Source organism: Rhinolophus sinicus, chromosome 1, assembly GCF_057876585.1.
Source record: "Rhinolophus sinicus isolate RSI-liver-muscle chromosome 1, RSI-T2T, whole genome shotgun sequence".
In the NCBI taxonomy this organism is placed as follows: Eukaryota; Metazoa; Chordata; class Mammalia; order Chiroptera; family Rhinolophidae; genus Rhinolophus; species Rhinolophus sinicus.
This window is the reverse complement of record NC_142501.1, coordinates 116,836,223-116,852,192: the sequence shown is the minus strand read 5'-3', so window position 1 is coordinate 116,852,192 and position 15,970 is coordinate 116,836,223. Positions and strand designations below refer to the sequence as shown.

General features: G+C 39.7%; 1 protein-coding gene across 1 annotated transcript in view; it reads left to right on the top strand.

Annotated features, from left to right (window-relative positions):
- Positions 1-7,952: 7,952 nt before the first annotated feature.
- Positions 7,953-15,970, top strand: part of FAM107B (family with sequence similarity 107 member B) — a 195,317-nt gene continuing 187,299 nt past the window's right edge. Inside the window, exon 1 of the mRNA XM_019738291.3 lies at positions 7,953-8,381. Coding sequence (XP_019593850.3) covers positions 7,968-8,381 — 414 coding nt within the window. The 5' untranslated portion in view covers positions 7,953-7,967. The remainder of the gene's footprint in view (positions 8,382-15,970) is intronic.

Sequence of the window (15,970 nt, the reverse complement as noted above, 5' to 3'; positions counted from 1 at the left end):
AGGAGGGCCAGTGGTGTAATTCATTCCAAGTCTGAAAGCCTGAGAATCGGGGAGCTAATGGCGTAAGTCCCTATCTGAATCTGAAAGCCCGAGAACCAGGAGCACTGATGTCCCACGGCAGGTGAAGTTGTCTCACCTCAAACAGAGAGAGCAAATTGGCCCTTTTTGTTTTATTTGGGCCCTAAACCGACTGGCTGATGTTCACTCACATTGAAGAGGGGGGTCCTTCTTTACTTACTTTAGTGATTTAAATCCTAATCTCTTCCTGAAACACCTTCGCAGACACACCCGGAAATAGTCACAGACACACCCAGAAATAATGTGTTACCAGTGACCTGGGCATCCCGTAGCCCACTCAAACTGACACCTAAAAACAACCATTATCACAACCACAGACTAGTATCTGCTGAACTATGGAGGAGCAGGGATAGGTGTGACTTTTCTTGGGCTGGATTGGCAAAGGGTGGGGAGGGACAGTGCCTCCTAAGGGCAGTGATAAGTGGGATCCCCAAGGGGAAAGTGAAGGAAAGGTCAGGAGACAAAGGAATGGGCTGTGAGGCCAGCCATCCTTCCCCATACAAGTCATTACACAGTGCTTTTTTCTGGAAGCCAGTGGGTTTTTCTTATCATACTAACCACACTTGCTCATATGCTGCCACTGGCCTTCGAGCTCCAAGAAAGCAAGGGTCCTGTCTTGTTTGACTCATCTCCTCATAGCAGCACTTAACTCATAATCTGCTATATTGGGGGTTGTTAGTAAATATTGTTTAAATAAGTGAGTTACAGTGTTAGGGTTTCACCACTGACGAATAATCTTAAGGAATTCTGATGATGGCATGGAATGACTTCATTCCCTCTTACATGACTGGCATCGCCCTGCTGATCTTCTCTTTGAAAAGATCACTTGAGCCAAATCCTTGACTTTTATCTGAGTCCCTGTCTAGAAATGATTACATTGGTGCTATATCATCTTTTCTATGCTAACATTTTAAAACTGAAAAATACATATTTCCATATGGTTTTTAAAAAGTCAAACGCTACAACAGGGTATGTCATGAAAAGTGTCATCTTCCCAGGCAACATGTTTAGGGCCTTCTCTCCAGAGGCAGATACTAACTTCTTGGGCACATACATTTTCTCTATAAATGTAAACACATGCATGTATATATTTATATGGGCATATTTGTAGATGTGCACACTAATTACTTGTTCTTCAATTTGCTTTTGTCATTCAAAATAGAGGTATCACACTTTCTGATTTCAAACTATTACTACAAGTCCACTGTAATCAAAACAGCATGGTATGGGCATAAAAATAGACACATAGACCAATGGAACAGAACAGAGAGACCAGAGATAAAACCACACATACATCGTCAACTCTAATAGTATTTGATAAGGGAGCCAGGAACACTCGATGGGAAAGGATAGTTTCTTTAATAAATGGCATTTGGAAAACTGAATAACCAGGTGAAGAAAATGAAATTGGACCCCTATATTATACCATATACAAAAATGAACTCAAAATGGATTAAAGATTTAAACCTACGACTTGAAACTGTAAAACCCCTAGAAGAAAACATAGGGAACAAGCTCTTTGACGTTGGTTGTGGCAACAGTTTATTTTAGCTATGGCACAGAAAGCACAAGAAACAAAAGCAAAAATCAACAAATGGGACTACATCGAACTAAAAAGTTTCTGCACAGCGAAAGAAACAAACAACAAAATGAAGGGAAACCTATGGAATGGGAGAAATTATTTGCAAATCGTAGATCTGATAACGGGTTAATATCCAAAATATATGAACAACACATAAAACTCAACAAAGAAAAAATCCCAAACAATCCATTTAAAAAATGGGCAGAGAAACTGAGTATACATTTCTCCAAAGAAGACATCCAAATGGCCAATAGGTGCTGGGAAAGGTACTCAACATCAGTAACCATCCGGGAAATGCAAACCAAAACTACACACCTGTTAGAATGGCTATCAAAAGTACAAGAGATAAGATATGGAGAAAAGGGAATCCTTGTACACTGTTGATGAAAATGTACATTGCTTCAACCACTATGGAAAACAGCATGGAGTTTCCTTAAAAATTTAAAAATAGAACTACCTTATGATCCAGCAATCCTACTTCTCGTATTTATCCAAAGGAAATGAAAACAGGATCTCATAGAGATATCTGCACTCCCATGTTTACTGTAGCATTACTCACCATAACCAAAATATAGAAACAACCTACGTGTCCATCAGCAGATGACTGGATAAAGAAGATGTGAGATATGTTATCTGGATATAGTGGAATATTATTCAGCCCTGAGAAAGGAGGACATCCTGCCATTTCTGACAACATGGATGGACCTTGAGAACATTATGCTAAGTGAGATAAATCAGACAGAGAAAGACAAGTAGTGAATGATATCACTTATATGTGGAATGTAAAAAAGCTGAATTCATAAAAAAAAAAGAAAAAAAAAAAAAGAGAGTAGAGTGATGGTTCCCAGGGGCTGGGGATTGGGGAAGAGAATTGGGGAAATGTTGGTCAAAGGGTACAAACTTCCAGGCAGAAGATGAGTAAGTTTGGGAGATCTAACGTACAGCAGTGAAAGTTGCTAAGGGACTACATTTTAAATGTTCTCACCACACAGAAAAAACATATATAATTATGTCATGTGATGGAAATGTTAGCTAATGCTACGGTGGTAATAATACTGCAATACATAAGTGTATCAAATCAATATATTGTATACCTTAAACTTACACACTATTATATGTCAATTATAGCTTGATTAAATATATATATATGAGATTTTCCATACTGCCACATGTAAACAGACCTCATTCCTTTTTTAAAAAACAAAGTTATATTAATGAAATACTTGCACCTGATTCAGATATAAAGCATACATAAGGGTTTAAAATGGAAAGGAATCATCTTCTGCCTCTCCCCGTCACCTCCAGCCCTGCCCCCAAAGGCAGCCTATTATATCTAGTTCTGTCTTTACTTTTTCTGATGGATGGCACCGTTTTACAAACAGCATGTTTATACTTCTGTTTCTTAATTTATTGACTTAAAATATTATCTCTTGACATCCTGCTATGATAGATGAGGCTCTATTCCACTAATAGGATTGTCTGTCAATTTTAGACATTGTTTATTAATTTTCTAATAATATAGGTGAGCATTTAGCTACTTATTTCATCCTAGCTCCTCCTAATATTGTTCATCTTTATTTGCAATCCCCCTCTGGTAACCACACTTAAACTGTATTTCTTTTTGCATCTTCTGACTTTGAAGTATAGGAATATTACCAAGCCTATCCTTCTCGCCACGTATATTACTTCCTCCACAGCAATCTCTTCGTCTTTCAAAATCTCTCCCCTTTTCTTTGTTTTGCTATTGTCAAGGTCTTTTGCTAGCACAGTGAAGCCTTCTGTTATTTGCTGGTACCTGTGGGGCATCTATAGATTAGGACTCTTTTAGTAGCAAGTGACAGAAAACTCTACTCCACGCAAATGAAGCAGGACAGGAAATTAATTGCTCACATAACGGCAAAGTGTAGGGAAAGATACAGCCTCAGGGAAGCTTACCCGAAAGGGTTAATGAAGGCCCAGTTTCTCACTCCATCTCTGAAATTCTGCTTTATGCTGCATCTATTCTGAGTAAGCTGTCCCTTCTGAGGCAAGATGTTGGCAGCTGCTCCAGACACTCACTCTTTCAAGCTGAAATCCGGTAAATCCTGTAAATCAAATCTTGGGAGTCATTCTGATTGGAACAGTGGGTTCTTACGCTCAACTCTGAAGCCACTGCTGAGAGCAGAGGCTGTGGGTGTGCTGGTTATCCACCCCCCACCTCTGGAACCAGGACTGGAGCTCTACCCAGAGCACAGAAGGGGTTCCGCCAAAAGGAAATCAGGGTGCTGTTATCAAAAGAGAGGAGGAAAGGAGACGAGGAGGAAAAGAGGAAAGGAGGAAAAGTGGCTGGGCACCAGCAATAACAAATACCCACCCTAGACCACAAACTGCTGTCTTCAATGTTCTGTTGACATAAACTTGTGAACTGAATGAGTGAAAGACACAGAGAGTGGTGGTTATTGTGATTTAACAGCAGTGTAATATAGTTTAACAAGTGTCATTAGCTAAATAAAACACATCTGAAGGACTAATTTTGCTTGAGAGCCACCAGTGTGCAACTATTGGCCTGAAAGTTAATTCTGAAAGTTGAAAAAAAATGTAAATAGTATCGATATTATTATAGCTATGGAAACAGATTTCATGGCAGAGCGAAGTCATGTTTTCAAATTCTCCAGGATCGCTGTCATGACTACTGCAGCACTCAGAGACAGTGTCCCTGACATCCAGCTGCAAAGATTCTCCCCGCTTCCTCTCCTCCCGTTGCACGGAATCCAGCGGCCTTGTGGTTTTCTGCATACTGACACCCTGAAGGGCAGATACCGCTGCCATTCCGTCATTCCTTCGCGCTAGCATCTTGTCTTTGTTTTCCTTGGTGGTTGTCATTGATGTTGCAATTCTTCTCAAACATCTTGCGATGTTTTATGATCTATTTGTATTTTCACAAGAGGTAGGAGTTTGAAGGTTGATTGGGAGCTGTGGCGATTTATCAATTGAGTGGTTCATTTTAAGTTTACTGGCAGGGAGTTTTCTGCTACTGTGTTCCATCCTAAATAAAGACCAAGTGGTTCTTTATTGTTGGATATTGACAGCTGCACTAGCTACTCTACTAACTAGTTAATTAGACAGTTCATTAAATAGTTGAGATAAAAACTGGCTAGACAGTTCATTAAATAGTGTAGGTAAGTTTAGATAAGATCCTGACCCCAACTTTAATTTTTACTTTATTTACTTATTCATTTGTTTATTCATTTTAATTTATCCATTAACTTACTAACTCACTTTATTTATTCATTTGTAGCAGAGAGAGGAGGGTATAGGAAACGTTTGACTTCCATATTCCGACTTTCAACTAATCCCACATTTTTGGACCTACTCTTAAGTTCCACTGTACCTCCTGCCCAATTCAAGAGCGTCTGTGGGGTTCTACTCAGCATGCTGGCTTTCTGTGTTTGTTTGTTTTTTTATTCATTAATATTTTATCTGCTTTTTGTACTATAGGAATTTGAGTTTTCTTTTATATTAATGGCCTTCTTATTCTCTTTAGTGTTGTGAATTTAAACCTTTAAAAAAAATCCATTACTCCTATCTTAATGGTTTCTTAGAAAAGGGATGCTATAAATACGTGTGTTTAATTAGCATACCACATTAAACCTGAGGTCTCCACATTCTTCTTTTTAACAGCTGTACAGTAATCAATTGTATAGATGTTTTGTTATATATTAACTTGTCTTCTACTGATTAACAGTAAGTTTTGTGACACCGAAAACTGCTGCTATGAACATGTTTGGACATACCTCTATGCCAATGTGTATCTGTAGAATAAATTCCTAGAGGTAGTGTGTTAGATTGCAGGTTGTTGGAAAGTTCCTGTTTGGAGCAGGTGTGTGTTTTTGGAAAGTGATATTGCCTAGTGATTAAAAGCATGAACTCTGGGGCCAGGCTGCCTGGGCTCATAATCCTGGCTGTCTTCCTTCGTATTGCTGTGACCTTGGGCAACTTACTTAAGTTTCTATGTCTTGTTTTCCTGATAGGTAAAAAAGAGAATTAATAATATCACCTTTCTCCTAGGGTCAAAAGGATTAAATGAGTTAGTTTGCTGAGATTCCTTTCTGATAATAAACTCTCAATAACTATTATCTGTTCATGTTGTTATTCTAGGTCAGACTTCATAATCACCTGAGTGAAAAAGAAGCCACTATGTTTGGTGGGCTGCAGTGAGCACTCTAGCTCGTGCTCCTGAGCACGTCTCTTGAGGGAGGTAAAGGGGTGCCTGCAGCAAGGCTGCAAACTGGGGACAAGAGAGATCCCGCTGAGCCAAGGGAGGGGCTCAGAGCTTTCTTACCTAATAGTCTACTGAATGTAGACACTTGAGTGCTGCACCGTTAACCGATTTCCCTCTAGTTCTAGACAGTTCTTGGCACATAGTTGAATGAATAAATGAATGAGTGAAGGAAACCAGGTTTAAGAATTAGTTTTTCTTTTCTTGAATTCCTTCCTGTCATCTTCAAGCCTTCAATAAAGTCTTGTTAACGATTATAGCCTAGCGCTACTGTAAGCCTGCTTGGGAAGGAAGAGGCCGAGGAAAGGGGTGTGTGAGGGAAGCATCAGGAAATCAACCAGCTGGAGGGCAGTGTAGCAACCAGGGCAGAAGAGAAGACAATGCACTTCCAAGGGCTTACCCGGAATCCGTGTGGGGGACCCTGCTAAGAACCTGCACCTCCTGCGACCCTGCCCCACGGCTCGGCTCATACTTGGGTCTTAAAAGGGGAATGATCTCTCGAGACTGGGAAGTTCTGATATATTTATGTTAGCACAGAGCCTACTATGTGGTAGCCTCTAAGCAAATGGCAGCTTTTTATATCCTACTTCTCAATTTTGGTGAAGACAAAGTCTGCATTTGATGCCATATCCACTCTTCTTCAAGCCGTCTCTGACTTTGTGTGTTATGGATATGATTGCCCATTTGAGACATCTTTCCAGAACAGCTGTTATGTCGATAAGATGATTGTCAGGCAGAATAAGACTTGAAGACCAGATAGGGCAGCAGGGATCTTGGGCTTTCACTCAGCTCTCCTCAGCAACATAACCTTGCTTCCTGAAAATTTGAAAGAATCAGTTTCTGCTTTTGTAAAATGGGGATTAGTGCTGTGATATCTACCACCTGTCTGGGCTTTAGAGCACATCTTGACATTAAATTAAAAGAGAGCAACCTAATAAATTAGAATGGGTAATATACCCTGAAATCTTGACCTAAAAGTCACTATTAATGGTAAAACCATTAGAGTATTATATTTCTCTAACATTCCTAGCAGATGTTTGGCAAAGGAAAAAAAAAATTCAATTTTGAGCAGTCTCAGAATCTGGTTATAATTTATTATCATCATTTTCACCGTTCACATAATAAAAGCATAAGATCTACGTTTAAAAAGGGGTTATTTTCTGAAATTAAGTAATATATACAGTAGATGGACAGAACACACTTTCACACATACGTAATATTTGTGTTAATTATTCATATTGGCTCATTTTTTTGTTTTTGTTTTTTAGTGCTGTTGAAAATTAATCAAGGACTTAACATGGGTAGTAAAAAACCAAATTAACAAAGATGCAATTATAGTTACCAGAAGGGGCGAAATGGATTCTGAAGCCCGGAAGCTTGTGTGGGGGAAACATTCAGGAAAAACTCCAGAAATGTCCTTTCTGGAGCTTTCAAACCCAAACTTGGATCTCTCCAGACAAAAGATTCAAGTCGACCTCCTGTTTTAATAATGAAACAGCTGTCAAGGTCGAGGACCCTCTTGAGGGTCTTCACTGGTGATGGGTATCTGGGTGGTGTTTGTTTTGTTTGGGGGAATAAATATTTGAAGGGGGTAACCGAAGAAGGTTATGCTGCTGTTATGATGTTATTGATACACAGGCTGACGCTATTATGGCAGGTGCTATCAGGCTACATTATCTTTATGCCTCCAAGGTAACCTGAAGCAACTGTCTATTGACTTGGCACAACCTTCCCCTGAAGCGTCTGCCCTGCCTGGGGAGTGTAACCCAAGCCAACCACATGCCTCACAGACAGCTTTCTTTAGCCACTGACAGCATCGAGGAAGGAAGAGCGTGAAATCACCTGGGATGAACGCTTCTGAAGGGGGATTAGCAGCTGAGTGACTCTCAGGGAGGGTGGCCTTGCCATCTCCTCATCTACTTAGAGGCAACCACTAAAAAGTCCGTCTCTTCAGGCAAGGAAACAGTTACTATAAGGAAACTGGGGGTGATCTGAACCTTTGGAAATTTTTCCGTCCCCTTTGAACTTTGCCATGTTGCACTTCAGGTCATGTCCACGTGGAAAGCAAGGCTCGCCAGAAGACTGAAATCTCCATCTAGAAGGATGCATCCATTTCCATGCTCAGCTCTGCTCGCCTGTTTTGGGAATTCAAGGGAGAATGCTCCCTTTGATCAGCCCAGCACGGCTGATACTCATTCCACCATCTATGATCAGCCTGTGGCCAAAGCGGGCCGACACCCAAGTCACCCAAGAGGGGAAGAAGGGAAGGCAGAGAAAAGGCGAGATTCCGGCACCCATTCGAAGAGAAATGGCAGTGCCAATCGGAATTCAAGTAACCACACTGCTGTCCAGCCTGCTAAGACCTCTGAGGACGCGCTTGGGTCCCTAGATGGTGAATTGGATTGTGAAGCAGCTGCTTTTCAGACTTCTATCCCCAGACCATCAATTATTGAAATGCCAATGGTGAGTGACTATTTCGGGTACTTTATAGACAGAATGGTGTTGGGGGAGAGGTCTGATCATTTGGCGAATGCCTTCAGGGAACAAACTTGTTTAACATTATAAGTGCCTGCGACCTTGAGGGGACTTCTTACTAGTGAGAGAAAGTAAAGCCTTTGAAATTCTCAGAAAGTCAAAGGACGTGGGGGGGGGGGGGGGGCTCAGTAGCAATGACCAATATTCACCTTTAACGAACTGCCCAGGGTGCTTCAGAGCCAACCTTGTCTCAGTAAAAGATTAGGAGTAATACAATCTGGGAAAGCATTCTTTTTTTTATTCGTCTGTGAATTTGTTTATATGAAAATCCACACTATGAAAGGTTGCATTATAGAATTGAAGCAATTGCTTCTACTTGAAATGAATCACATGACACCAAAGCAACCTGGGAAAATTTGGAAATGACGATCACTGTATGAAGACCAGTAAAGAAAGGAACTAGCTGATATAACTATTCTTAATATGGGTGCTTCGGTGTTTGTTTTCTGAGATTTAAAGGCAGGAGAAAGAAGTTATTTGAAAAATAGGGCGCTGCTGCTCTTATAAGGCAGCGTCTTGAGTTATTTATCTCACTTGTTTTTCTGGCGTTACTGAATTTTAATTGTTTTATTGTTGAGGCAATATTCTGCATGTTCTGATTGGATTGAGCTGCACAATCATTTCAAAATCCTTGGTAGCCCCAATGTGGGGAGGCTGTGTAGAGGCAGGATTTCTTGAATAGCATTTTGCAAAGATAGCCCCTGCACGTTTTGGGGTTGGATTCCTGGCCAAGTAGCTTAGTACCAGACTTATATAACTGAGAAGTCTTTGGGGATCCATTACTAAGATATTCTGATTTTTAAAACATCATTTTTTTCTATTAAGTTTAACAAATCATTTTTGTTTGACTTGCTGACTTGAATCCAAAAAGCCTCACTAGCAAGGGAAACCGCCACACAGTGAAGGCAGGGTGAAAATATTCTACCAGCTTATATTAAATAATTAAATGGACATAGGATTTCACTAAGCCCTCTGCTATAGCAAGAACTATAATGTTTTGTTTTCTAGCACCACTAAATCAGACTCCAAACAAACAAGCAAATAAAACCCAAAACATTTGTTCAATTTTCAGTTTAGACCCATACCCAGATTAAGATATTTTTAGTAATACTGTAGTTAGCTGAGTGGATGCCAAGGCCAAATTTATATCTGTTGCATGTTAAAGGAACTAACGTGTACTGTTTTAATGAACTGGAAGACTTCCTGTTGGGTAGAGACTCTGGTAACGCAGGAGCCATCCCACATTGCTAAGTATAGCAGCAACTACAGAGAGTTGACTTGATTTTATCTTTTTGTTTTAGGGGTATATCTAATACAGGGCCTCACGGTAATTATGTGTATTCCAATAACCAATTAAACACAGCGAGCTAACATCCATATTTATTGTCCACTTGATATGATCAAAGCCATGGATAGACAACAGAGGTTAGGCAGGCTTTATGGTGCAACCAGCCCTAATGCAAGGCTGAATATAAATGTCCCAAAGAGAGACACACACATGGTGGTTCAAAGGAGGTCAGAGGGTCTGGAAAGGTAGATTGCAGGGGAGGTGGAATTTGAGATTGGTCTGGAAGGAAGGTTAGGATTTTTAAAAGCAGAGATGAAGGGGAGGACGTTGCAATACAAGGAAATTGTATGAACAAAACCCTGGATGTAGGGGAATGTAGCACAGACATAGATACATCAGAATGGCTGAATTGGAGAGATACCTGGAAAGGTAGATTGAGGCCAAAAGGGGAATGTCTTGAATGCTGTAGTGAGAAGTTAATTTCATAGGCAGTGGCAAAGCTTTGAGCAGAGAAACGCCATGCTTGGGACTTCACTCTGGGAAGATAAATAGGTAGAGCCACGTGGGACAGATTAGTTGGGAAGACTGGAGCTGACAGGCCACTGCAATAACCCTAGCCTGAGCATAGTTAGAAAAGGAACAGCAGGAAGGTGAGGTGGGAGGGGCAAAGAAGGGACCCCAAGGGGTAGCAAATGCAGTAGTTGACCCTGGGGTCCAAACTAGAGAGGGAGGAGGGACCAAACCGGCAGCGATGAAATGAAAACACTGCAAAATTAAATGCCAGGGTGTGCGGGAAGAACAGGTCCTGTGGGCATGGTAAATGGGCATCTAATCTAGTTCAAATGTGAGAAACTAACATTTACAGAGTACTTGCTATATATACACCAGCCTTTTCTCTAAGTTCTTTACACGGAGTATCCCATTGTAGCCTGGTCACATAGTCTTATGATTCCCATTTTACAGATGAGGACATAGCCATTTAGAGCGGGTAAGATACCAGCCCAAAGTCACATAGGGAGAAAGATAGGGCCAAACAGAACCCAGTTCTGTTTGATTTCAATGTCCGACCTCTAAATTCTACGTGTTTCTCCTGCTCATTATTATTTGTGTGGTGTTTGAGGATTTACAATCAAATATTTATACGTGATCTCACTTGACATACAATCAAATTTAAATTCTGTGTGTATATATTTACCTATAAATGTATCTATACATATAATAATAGTTTTTACTATCTGCCTTTTATTAATTTGCTGAGCCTTTTTCTATCTTAGTTTCATGGTGTATAACACTATGGAAAGGGACACTTCCCATTTTGCGCCCTGTGACGACAAGGCTTTGTTGATGACAGTGTGGGATTGCTTTGAGAGCTTCTGATTAAAAGTGCCATTGCACTGCCCAGATTTTTCATTCCCTAGTAATTTTGCTGTGACATGTTTCCCCTCATCAGATGATAAATGACCTTCTTTTGTTATAATCTTGCCCGGAGATAAAAATATTTCCCTTTTGGACGCACTGATCCTCACCATTTAAGCTGCCTTGGTGGAGGCAACAAATAAATAATACTTTTCTCTTTGAGTTCCGCCTCAGGACATAACCATAGTGAAGAGATGGGGACGAACGAGTCCCTCTATCCATCTCTAGTTACCTGGTGGTCAGACAGGAGGATGACTCATTTACATTTGAAACAACATCTGGTCTTAGGACGAAAGCTCAAGGTAGGGAAGCCAAGAGAACTAAGTGAAACGGAAAGGTTTCTATGTGTGATTCCATGTGCACACGTCTGTATTTATTAGGTGGGTGCAAAAGTAACTGCGGTTAAAAAGGTTAAAAACTGCAAAAACCACCATTACTTTTGCACCAACCTAATGTAAAGTGATGGCGATTAGTCTTCAGCCTTTTTGTGGTCTTCTCTTCCTGGTCCAGGCCTGAAATCAAGGTGACGACAAGCCCCAGATTGGAATGTGTCATATCTTCTAGCTTCTGATTGTAATTTTTTTCTTTCTTAGTGGTTTTGCAATTGAAGCGTCTTACAATTGGTGGGATTGTAGAGCCAATGAAATACAAAAGTATGCCATTTATTTTTTAGCCAAGAGTTACTGTGTTCTTACTCTGTGCCAGGACAGCTCTAGCCCCTGGGAAACAAAGATGATGAAGACACAGGCCGTGCAATTGCTTCCGTGCTGGTGGAGGAGACAGTTGGGTAAAAAGGCAGTGTTAGGGCAGTAAGAGAAAGCTTACAGGTCAGCACTGGATGCCACAGGAGCACAGGGAAAACGTTCTCATCTTAGCCTTGGGAAGACAGGGGAGGCTGAAATACACGGAGGAGAAAGACGGGTTTCTACTCCATTCTTTTATAATTTCACAGGACCCAACACTGCACACTTCCTAGTTGAATGGTGCTGTGTTTCTCCTCTCTCCTTGCCCCTTACCCATGTTGGCAGTATAAGAAAGGCACACTTCCTACATGAGGCAACTTCAAAGCAATTGGGTTTCAGAAAGTCTGTCCATAGCAGTTAAGTTTTTATCTCCTTCGTACTTCAACAATGCAGCCAGCTTGACACAGGAAGAGAAAGCAATTGTGGTTTGGGAAATCATTCCTGGGTATTTTAACTAAAAGTCAGTTTTACACAAAGAAAAGGAAACAGGCCATCTTGGCATTGACAATTGCACTGCTTTTTGTAACAGGCTGGTTTTGCTACTAGACAGAGAAGTGGTAACCAGAACGTCCCAGAACCCACACGGTGGCCTGGACCAAGCCTCACAGGCTCAGGCAGTCACTGCTTCCTAGGGTCCAAGTTCTAGCCATCAAAAAACACAGTTTCATCCTTTTCTAAAAGACAGTCTCTTGATAGCCATACTTACAGGAGGCTGATGTTTAAATCAGAATGCCCTGTTAGTTGCAAGCCTTGAGGACTAACTGTCAGTGTAGGGGTGACTAAGCCACGTACTTCCTCCAAAGGAAAATTACACATAAAGAGAAACGACAACAAGAAATGTGTTGGAGAGTAGAGACTCAGAGGAAGGGGGAACTAACTACAGTTTTTTTGTTTTTTTTTATTGCAGTGAAGTATACATACCATAACATTTACAATTTTAATTATTTATAAGTGTACAGTTCTGTGGCATTAAGTCTATTTACATTGTTGTGCAACCATTACTACCATCCATCTCTAGAACTTTTTTCATCTTCTCTAACTCAAACTCTGTACCCATTAAACACTAATTTCCCATTCACTCCTCTCTCCATCCCCTGGGAACCACGATTCTGCTTTCTGTCTCTGTGACTTTACTCTAAATACCTCATGTAAATGGAATCACACAGTATTTGTCCTTTTGTGTCTAGCTTATTTCACTGAGCATAATGTCCTCAGGGTTTATCCATGTTGAAACATGTGTCCGAATGTCCTTCCTCTTTAGGGCTGAATAATATTCCATTATATGTATGAGTATATATCACATTTTATTTACACATTCATCTGTGGATGAATGACTGGGTTATTTCCATCTTTTGAGAATTGAGAATAATGGTGTTATGAACATGAGGGTACAAATGTCTCCTCAAGACTCTGTTTTCAATTCTTCTGAGCATATACCCAGAAGTAAAATTGTTGGATCATAAGGTAATTCTATCTTTAATTTTTCAAGGAACTGACATACTGTTTTCTGTACCACTTTATATTCCCAACAGCAATGTACAAGGCTCCGATTTCTCCACATCTATGCCACTACTTGTTTCTTTCAGGAGTTTTTGTTTGTTTGTTTTGATAATAGCCATCCTAATGGGTATGAAATGGTATCTCACTGTGATTTTGATTTGCATGTGTCTACTGATGAGTGATGTTGGGCATCTTTCCATGTGCTTACTGGTCATTTGTGATCTTTGGAGAAATGTCTACTCAAGACCTTTGCCTATTTTTTATTTTTATTTTTTGTTGTTGTTGTTGAATTATAGTTCTTTATGTATTCTGGATATGAATCCCTTGTCAGATATATGATTTGCAAATATTTTCTCCCATTCCGTGGATTTCCTTTTCAGTCTGTTGAAAGTGTCCTTTGATGAACAAAATTTTTAATTTTGACAAAGTCCAATTTATCTGTTTTTTTCTTTTGTTGCCTATCCTCCTGGAGTCACATCTAAGAAATCATTGCCAAATTTAATATCATGAAGACTTTTCTCTATGTATCCTTCTAAGAGTTTTATAGTTTCAGCTCTTACATTTAGGTCTTTGGTCCATTTTGAGTTAGTTTTTGTATATGGTGTAAAGTAAGCATTCAAATGCATTCATCTACATGTGGATAACCAAATTTCCCAACACCACTTATTGAAAAGACTGTCCTTTCTCCATTGAATAATCTTGGCACCTTGTGAAAAATCATTTGACCATATATGTGAGGATTTATTTCTGGGCCCTCTATTCTATTCCATTGGTCTATATGTCTGTCTTTATGACAGTACCACACTGTTTTGATTACCGTAGTTTTGTAGTAGGTTTTGAAATCAGTAAGTGTGAGACTTCCAACTTTATTCTTCTTTTTCAAGGTTATTTTGGCCATTTGGGGTCCCTTGAAACTCCACATAAATTTTAAGATGGATATTTCTATTTCTGGAAAAAAACATCATAGGGATTTTGACAGGGATTGCACTGAAACTATAGATCACTTTGGGTAGCATTGACATCTTAACACTTCAGTCTTCTAATCCATGAACATGGTCTGTCTTCCCATTTATTTGTGTCTAAATTCTTTCAGCATTGTTTTGTAATTTTCAGTATACATGTCTTTCACCTCTTAGGTTAGGATGATCTGTAAGTATTTTATTCTTTTGATGCTACTGTAAATGATATTTTCTTAATTTCCTTTTCAGATTGTTCATTGTTGGTGCATAGAAATGCAATTGATTTTTCTGCATAGGCTTTGTAGCTTGCAGTTTTGCTAAATTTGTTTATTAGTTCTAATAGTTTTTGTGTGTGTGCTTGTGGAATCTTTATGGTTTATACATGTAAGATCATATCATCTGTGAACAGAGAATTTTATTTCTTCCTTTCTAATTTGGATGGCTTTTATTTCTTTTCTTGTCTAATAGCTCTGGCTGGAATTTTTCAATACTATGCAACAACACTGTGTTGAATAGAAGTGGCAAAAGTGAATATCCGTGGTTCCTGATCTTAGAGGATAAGTTTCAGTCTTTCACCATTGAGTACGATGCTTCCTTTGAAAATGATGTGGGTTTTTCATATATGGCCTTTATTGTGTTTAAGTAGTTTCCTTCTATTCCTAGTTTGTTGAGTATTTTTATCATTAAAGCATATTAAATTTTGTAAATAGGTTTTCTGCATCAATGATATGATCAGATGTTTTTTTCCCTTCATGCTGTTAATGTGGTGTGTTATATTGAATGCTTTTCTTTTTTTCTATGGTGAACAATCCTTGCATTTCAGGTGTAAATCCCACTTGTTCCTTTTAGTATATGGTGTAATTCTGTTTGCTAATATTTTATTGAAGATTTTTTGCATCAATCGTCATCAGGGATACTGGTCTCTGGTTATCTTGTAGTATCTTTGTCTGACTTGGTTATCAGGGTAATGCTGGCCTCGTAGAATGAGTTAGAAAGCGGTCCCTCCTGTTCAACTGTTCGGAAGAGTTTGAGAAGGATCAGTCTAGCGTGTCTGGTAGGATTCATCAGTGAAGCCATCTGGTGCAAGGCTTTGCTTTGTTGGGAAGTTTTGGTTACTGTTTCAACCTCCTTACTAGCTTTGTAGGTCTATTCAAATTTTCTTTCTTCATGATTCAGTCTAAATGAAGTGGAGCTACTTTGATAGCATCCCCGAAGTAGAGCAATTACAATGTGATTACCACTTTTTGAGCACTGTTAATAGCCTAGGCATGGTGCTAAGTGCTTCACATGGATTAGCTCATTTGATCCTTCTAATACTTTTAATGTTCGTTCCTGATAATCCCAATCAATCCTCTGCCCAAAACCCTTCAATGGCTCCCCAAGTCCCTCAAGAGTAAAAGTTAAGTCTCCAAAGTGGCTCACATGTCCTATACAAAGTATCCCCCATCACCTCTCTGAACTCACCTCCTACTGTTATTACTTATGGGGAAACTAGGACTCAGGAGAATTAAGCATATAATACATTTCCACTCTAAGTGTAACCCTTCCACAGACTGAGAAGCTCAAATCAACACGTCAAAGCATGACTTCCTTGGGCAGTGCAGAACTCAC